Here is an 8,120-nt window from a genome sequence, read left to right on the forward strand (position 1 = left end):
GAGTGAAAAGAGGCCTTGTGGCCCTATTTATAAGGCTGGAAGGATAAGTGGCATGCGCGGGAATCAAGGAGACAAGCAAATGGATATGTGACGGCGCGGACGCCTCGATTTTCGGAGGTTCATTAAAGGAAAAAGATTTATTGAGATTTGGACAATGTATAACATTAATGATAGGTGATGTCATGGCGGGTCACCGCAATTTCCGGAGATGTTGTCATGGCGGATTACGGCATTTCACACGCAGATGAAGAAGGATTTTTTCTAAGTGCTGAAGATTTACATGAAAAAATTCAAATCAACCTGGTGCCTAATGTTGGGGATATGACTATTGGATATGACCCGTCCAGGAGGGGCCGGGTTATCCCAGTGGTAGTTCATCTAGACAAAGCCCATGAGTATGTGAAGGTGGCGGTTCATGAAGTAGGCATGTTAAAGGGCTCAAATCGAGAGTCGGCTTAAGGCCCATGAGTATAAACCGCCATGTATATGTAACTTGTATTATAAGGCATGGTACAGATGAATGAATATGGGAGAATGTTGTACCTCAAACTTCTGATACATTTGCTTCACCATATCAATTTCGATGTCACGACTGTTTTGCACTTGGCTCATATAGCTAGAAAAGACTTCGCCAATGTTCATATGAGTGTAATCAGTGACGTCAAATTTCACCCGGCGACGTTCCAAAAGTTCCTCCTTGGCAGAGCATTTGGCTAGCACGGTTGGTCTCCCCGGCTCAGCAAAGCCGGTGTTGGTGATTTCGACATCAGCATCTTGAGGGTTATCCATCCTGGCCGGGCTAGGGACTTTTGGGTTTTCAGAACCATTGATGGCTTGCTCGACAGGCGGGTCAGCGGTGGCCGTTGGCATGTCATGAGCTGGCTCAGGCGGCAGCTCATGAGTGGAGGCCTCAGGTGCGGCCGTTCCAAGTTCCGACTCAGTTAATATTGGCTCTTCAGCCGACTTGTTCTTCTTTGCTCTTTTGCTGGGTTTTGCTTTTCCGCTACATAAGATCAAAAGGTTAGTACAAACACAACAAACTGAAATGAATACAAGATAGGCAGGTTATCATTACCCTGGAGCGGTTTTGAAAGCCGGCAAATTGGACTGCATTGACTCGCCGGAGGAAGGTGAAGTTTCCTGATAATTTGAGTCAGAAGAATTGAGTGGTTGATGAATGAGACCCGCCAAAGGATAAAAGGGACTTAAATCGAAGGTGACCTCATTCCGGCGCTTCTTTGGTGTATTGGGTAAGCCAGAGGAGAGTTCCGCATCTTTGTTGGTCCGGGTCTGCCTCCGGCTCTCAATAATCTATTGCTTCAAAAGAAATTGAGGATCGTGATAAGCTAAGGGATGTGAAAATCTTACTTTCCGGGTTACTCTTCGGATTTTCTGTCTTGGCAAAGGCTTGGAGTCGGAAGAAATGATAGTTACCTCTTCAGTTTTTCCATGACTGGTTCCTGTATCTTCCTGCTGATAATCATTGTCAATAAGGTAGTTAAAAAAGGAGCCAAGAGAGTCAAGGACTACCTCTGACTCAGAGGTATCTTCTAAATGATGCAAATCGAAGGTGCTGGTCTTGTTTCCCTTCTTCCTGCCAACGGCTTTCCGGGCGGCTTTCTTGGCCTTTCTGGCTTTCTTCACAACTTCATGATCATACTTGGCCTTCCAAAATTCGTCAGTGGCCTGTGAATTACAACAAGAGTTTTGAGTAAAGGTAAAACCTTCAAAGGTGAAAGTAAAAAATGCTTAAATTAGGGGCTTAGCGCTGGAGCCGGGTTAGCCTTGCAGAAAGGGCTTAAACCTACTTTGCCATAGTTTGACAGGCTCTCATTCAGGAGTGACTTTGTCATGTCATCAATGACAACTTCAGGTAAATCGTCAGGAGTGCCGCAGAGGATCATTCTTCTAGCCCGTATAGTCGCACATTAAGCCAGGGCGGCGGCTCAATGGAATAATCCGCCAGGCAAGCCAAACCCGCACCAAGTCGATGCCATTTAAGCCGTTCCCCAAAAGAGCTTTGACTTTACTTATGGTGGGGGCAAGTTCCTGGTGTTCGGCAGGAGATAGCTTATCTGGTAGAGGATGAGTGGACTCGAGGCGCAAGGCGCGAAAGCCAGGCAGTGGGTTCTCACCAGCCGGAGAAATATCTTGACAATAGAACCATGTCTGGTTCCAGTCTTTGGGGTGACTCGATGGATCGGCATACGGAAAAATGCAGTCTCTCCGTCGCTGGATTGAGATCCCACCAAGTTCCAAGCTAGGCCCGTTGGCGCGTTCATTCTGGTGGTTCAAATAAAATAATTCTCTGAAGAGCAGCAAATTGGGTTCTTCTCCAAGGTACACCTCACAGAACACTTGAAAATTGCAGATATTAGACACGGAGTTGGGCCCGATATCTTGAGGTCGGAGGTCAAAAAAGTGCAGAACGTCTCTGAAAAACTTTGAGCCGGGTGGAGAAAAGCCTCGGATCATGTGATCAGTAAAGACGATAACTTCTCCTTCTTTGGGTTGAGGTTTTTCCTCTATTGGATCAGGAGCATGGTAGGACATGATTTCCTTCTTTGGCAGATAGCCAGTCTTCACAAAATCATTAAGTGTGCTATCTGTGACGATGGATTTGACCCAGTTGCATGTAATGGGTGCTTTGGGTGCCTTGGGCGGCATTGTGAAGATAGAAGCCTAAAACAGAATAAAGATTCCCGGTTCAAATTTAAGCCGAAGCGAGATATTTCAATGCATAATCAATACGGCGGCTTATAAAGGGGCCTAATGGTATAAGGATAATTACGTCGGGTTATTTAAGCCGCCATGAGTTCCACAAGCAGTTAAAGTTATATAAACCGTCATGGGTAGTCAAGATTATCAATTGAGCATTGCCTTTTTTAAGCCGGTGATAAGAGTCGCCACAGCCAGATCGATCTAACAAATGCAATTATTTCTACTGTTGCATAAACAAGTTTCACATGTTGCAGCTATTATTTTGGATCAAACAACTGTTCAGAAAAGAAAAAAATTCTAGACCTAAAAACGTGGTACAGATGAGTTCGGGAGTTCTAATAAGGCCTCTTTGCAAGCAAAAGGGATCTGTTAGTATCAAAAAGGGACGGGAAACAACTACCGCATAAGTTCTGTATTACTTTTTGGATCAAATAAGGCCGTGGTGAAAGAACTGCGAAGAAATCATGACGAGCCACGAAGAACACAGAAGAGCTTGTAAACCCTAATGCAGATCTGAGGTACGGGAAGAAGAAAACTTACAGGTGCAGATCTACTGCGGAGGTTCGCCGCCGTTCTCTGGACAAATTCAGGTCGATGCGGCCAGGGTTGAAGATGACGAAGTGCGCTGCGGCGGTGGAGCTCGAGCAGCGGTAGGGTTGCGAGAGGAGGAAGACGATGGAAAAGGGGAAGAATGAAGAAAGACCGGTCGTGCCTATTTGTAAGGAGAAGACTGATAAGTGGGCGCGAAAAACGAGGAGACCGAAACTTATGGGCATCCAGCTTGTCAGGACGCCTCGATTTTCGGGATGATTATTAAAGATAAGGATCCGTTGAGGTATATTGGATAAAATATGAATTAATGACAGATGATGTCATGGCGGGTCATTGCAAATCCAGAAGATGACGTCATGGCGGGTTACAAATTTCCGTTCGATAAGGAACAGAAGACTTTTTCTAAGTGACGAAGATTGACATGAACCAATTCAAATCAATCTGGGGCCTAATGTTGAGGATATAATTATTAGTATGACCCGCCCAGAAGGGGCTGGGTTATACTCATGACGACTCATGAAGCCCAAGGCCTAAAGGGCGACTTAAGGCCCGTAGAGATAAACCGTCATATGTATGTAAACTTGTACTATAAGGTAGGAATAGAGAGAAACCGAACCGGACACTGATTATGAGCCGGCCGGGACTCTGTGAACCGCCTCGGGCGTCAACCTCTATATATAAAGGGACGACCCGAGGGCGGCTCAGGGCAAATAACATCAAATCGAGAGCTAGGTCAAGTGGATTCGCTCCCTGGTTATCGAGACATAAGTAATCCCACTCAAACTGGATCGTAGGCTTTTACCTTCATCGTAAGGGGCCGAACCAGTATAAACCTCGTGTCCTTTGTCCCGATTAACCCCTTCTTGCTTCCTAGTTGCGATGGCTCCACGACTAAGTGCTTTTGATAGGACATCTGCCGTGACAATTCCACAACATGATGGCTCCTCAACTAAGTCATTTCGCTAGAACATCTGCCGTGACAATTCCACGACAGACGGGTCACAATAAAATAACACCCAAAATCAATCCAGGGCAAGCAAGGAGCCAAAATGGTCAGGCATGTGAACAACAAGCCATTCTAATTTACCAGCATAACAGCATGCAATCAAATGCAGGAGGAAGGCAACGAAGAAAAGACACCACTCCGAGCCGGCGAGGATGCAACCATCAAACCCCAACAGGGAAAGACATCGCTCCCAGCCAGTGAGGCCGCAACCGCCGGACGCCCCTTAAGCCGCCTGCTCGCAGCCGCTGAGCACCCGGCCGAGACAGATGTCTCTCCCAACAGTCGAGCTCTCCTTAAGCCGCCTCCATGCACAACATCTCTTACAATCTCGAAACCATAGGCGTACCATGCTGATCGGAAGGACCCACAATCGTGAGCAAAATCCAAAATTGGATACCTCAATCTGAGAGAGCTTCATTCATATGCCACCATTCTGTTTTCCAGTCAGCGCCTTGCAAACTAAGAAAGGGCCAATCAGCTCGAATGTACATTTCAAAGCAGCTGGCTCGAGTTGATTCATATTCAGTATTTTCTGTTACAGACCTTGTAAATCATGTTAACTGAAAGAAAAACTAAACAACGGAATTGTCTGTTCACATCCCAGCGGAAGAAAAGAGACAAAACGCCAACGGCCATAGTCCAGAAAACGCAGGCGACACCAAAGCTCTTGGCTGAAGCAGAAAGCATCTGTTTTACACATCCAGACTCCAGATGAACCTAGATTGATCTTCATCAAAGAGCAGCACCATACCATGCTTGACTCCAAGTAATCTGGAAAACGGAAACAAATATATCAGTACATAAGAATGCTAGTAACACAAGGAAATGTAACGAGAATGAAGCACAATCAACAGCAAATTTGGGGATAAACCTATACACGATTCACTTTTCTGTTGAGTTTTTAACAACTGCTTAACATGCAAACACCATAAGCCCTCATGTAATTCTATCATCACCGGAACAACTGACACAAGAACCTCCCGCTATTCTTATGTACACCCTCCATTTCTAAATACAAGACTTTATAGAGATTTCAATATGGACTACATATGAATGTATATAGACATATTTTAGAGTGTAGATTCACTCATTTTGCTCCGTATGTAGTTTGTATTGGAATCTCTAAAAAGGCTTATATTTAGGAACGGAGGGAGTAGAATTCAATAACCATAAATCCATGACGTCAGTTTTTAGATACAAGTCAGCTTTACAAGACAACAGATGCTCAAACCTCAAAGTCTGGACTATGAGGCCTGGACACTGATTGTCAAGTCAATGGCTCTCATGATGGTAGTACGACAAGTTGGTAACACGTCTCTAACGGACTCTAACAGTTAATAAACAAATAACATCATAGTATCAACACCTAATAAAGGCCAGTATCACAAGAATAGACAATCAGCATGTGCACCACATGATCAAAGCTGACAAACAAGAATATGTGATAATTAGAGACCAAATTTTAACATATTTGAAACAAATTCCTCTCAGAATTTACGAAATATTGGCGATTGTACTTCAGCCTATTGGCGAAAGAAGAAGGAAGGCAGCGACCAGGATCTAATGGGAAACTAAGCCCACTCCATAATCTACCAAGCTCACAATACTCATTCATCACCAGCTCAACTAATCTAAGCATGAAAGCCCAGTACAAAAGAAGATCTTCAAATGCTTCCAATATAAAACAAATAACCAAAAACTTAAAATCAAGTCAGCATAACACCAGAGAAAAGATTTTGAGCATTTCCTACTCACAACAGAAAACCATGAATCAGAAACCTATGTATCTAATATAAGCATATGACCACAAATTCTAAACTGGCATGCACAAGAGTCGACCATTAGAATTTATCAGATCAGATCAAAGAAGACCTGATAACTAAGAATTTGACCGAACAGAAGATGAGATGCATCATCAAAAAATTAAACCATTCGCCTATACGCAGAGCAATCGCGTGTGCGTGGCGGCGAGCTGACCAGACGACGCAGATGCAGCAACACACTGGGAGACTACACACAGAACATTCATTATCTAGGATTTCCAGGGGGTCTATCAACTGACTAATATCTCCTAGATCGCTAGTCGCTATCATAAGTCAAGCCTTGGTCTCTCATCATGCAAAATCGCTAAACATACAATTACTTGAGCATTGCTTTGCACAAATAAGATAGCCTAGATCTCTGGTTACATGTTCAAAATGGGTGAACACCTAAGCATATCAGAACATCTGCATTGGTTCCACATAAGGCAATATAGCATACAAAAACACATCATCAGTCCCCTAAGTCTATTACAGTAACCTAAAATCTGACTTTAAGAGGCCAAATTCCTTACCTAAACTCTTATATCAGAGGTAAGCAGGGTTGCTGAGGAACGGCAGTGCAGCAAGAGACATGAGCATCTCCGAGGTACCGTTCTTGGCTTGCTTTACCCTCGAAAGTTGAAGCTGCATGTCCACGAAAGCCTGCATCCGCTTGAGTTCCAGATCCTTGAGGAACTTGATCCGCTGCTTCTCCATCTCCTCTGCATGCCTCTGCTTGGCAGCCTCCATGCGCTCATACATCTCAGCGAATGTCTCCATAGCCATCGCTAGCTCCCCAAAACCTCCGGCCCCGCCCCTCTTCCTTTTGTTGCCGCCACCGCCGCCCCCACCACCGCCAAGAACAGGAGGACCGTTACCACCAGAGTGAGACGACACTGAGCGCGAGGCCGATTGCTGCGAGCCCTCGTCGTCGTCATAGTTGTTGTTGTTATTGTAGCCATCGTCCGAGTCGGAATCCGCGGCAGCCGCAGCTGCGGCGGCCTTATGGAATAGGTCAGCGGCCGGGAGGTTGGACCCGCGGCGGTAGTTGGGCAGGGGGAGCGCCATCGGCGGCGCCGGCGAGGGCGGCGACGGGGAGCGAGAGGGCGACATGCGCCTCCGCAGCATGGGAAGCGCGCGGGGCGGGGAGGGCTTCTTGGCGGCGGCGGCCGAGAGGGTCGGGCCGACGAGGACGTCGAGCTGGCGGAAGAAGGGCCAGGGCGAGGGCCCGCCCCGCGCCCGCTCGGCCTTGTACTTCTTCTTGAGGGTATCGACCCGGTTCTTGCACTGGATGTCGGTGCGCGGGGGCCGGCGGCGCGCGGAGGCCCCCGGGCGGGTGTTGACGGCGTCGGCGACCTCGCGCCACTGCGGCTGGCGGAGGCTGCCGCGGTTGAGGTCGATGTATCGCGACCCCCAGGCGTCGACGAGGGCGGCCGTCTCGCCCTCGCTCCAGCAGTCCTCCCGGTACGGGAGGTTGGGGTTGGGCGGCGGCAGCTTCCCGTCCATGGCGCCCTCCCAGATCTCTCTCTCAGGAAACCCTAAAAGTCTGGACTAATTTCCCCTCTCGGTGGCTGGAGATGGATGGATGCGAGTCGGGGGCGGCTGGCGACGAGGGGGGAGGGGAATAAAAGAGGGGAGCGGACGGGCGGCGAGGTGGGGAGCGGCGGCCCGTGGGCCGTGACCGTGAGGGAGGCGGACGCGGTGGGCACGTGGATGGGAGGGGAGCGGGCGGAGGCATTGGGGAACGGCCGCCGTTGGATGGGTGGGGGCGGGTTTGACTGACCGGCCGTCGGGGGTGGAGCCGAATTAAAATCGGGAGGGACGGTTGGCCGGCGCGGCACGTCGCGGACGCGGATGCCGTGCCCAGGGGGGATTCCATACGTACGGGACGGCTCGGCCTCGGCTGGCCGACGTTCGGTCGGCGTGCGCGCGCTGCGTCTCTTTGGTTTTCGGGCCGAAAAGGAGAGAGAAGCAGTCCGAGCGAGCGAGCGAGCGACAGAGGCGGGGTGGCGACGTGGGTTCGGAGACTTCGGGGATGG

General features: G+C 48.4%; 1 protein-coding gene across 1 annotated transcript; it reads right to left on the reverse strand.

Moving 5' to 3' along the window:
• Positions 1-4,652: 4,652 nt before the first annotated feature.
• LOC123070598 (trihelix transcription factor ASIL2) lies at positions 4,653-7,850 on the reverse strand. The gene is made up of 2 exons (XM_044493865.1): positions 6,615-7,850; positions 4,653-5,050 (listed from the first exon to the last, which is right to left on the reverse strand). The coding sequence occupies exon 1, from the start codon at positions 7,585-7,587 to the stop codon at positions 6,628-6,630; it is 960 nt and encodes a 319-aa protein (XP_044349800.1). The 5' UTR covers positions 7,588-7,850; the 3' UTR covers positions 4,653-5,050; positions 6,615-6,627.
• Between the last annotated feature and the right edge of the window lie 270 nt (positions 7,851-8,120).

This window comes from Triticum aestivum, chromosome 3B (assembly GCF_018294505.1).
Source record: "Triticum aestivum cultivar Chinese Spring chromosome 3B, IWGSC CS RefSeq v2.1, whole genome shotgun sequence".
NCBI lineage: Eukaryota > Viridiplantae > Streptophyta > Magnoliopsida > Poales > Poaceae > Triticum > Triticum aestivum.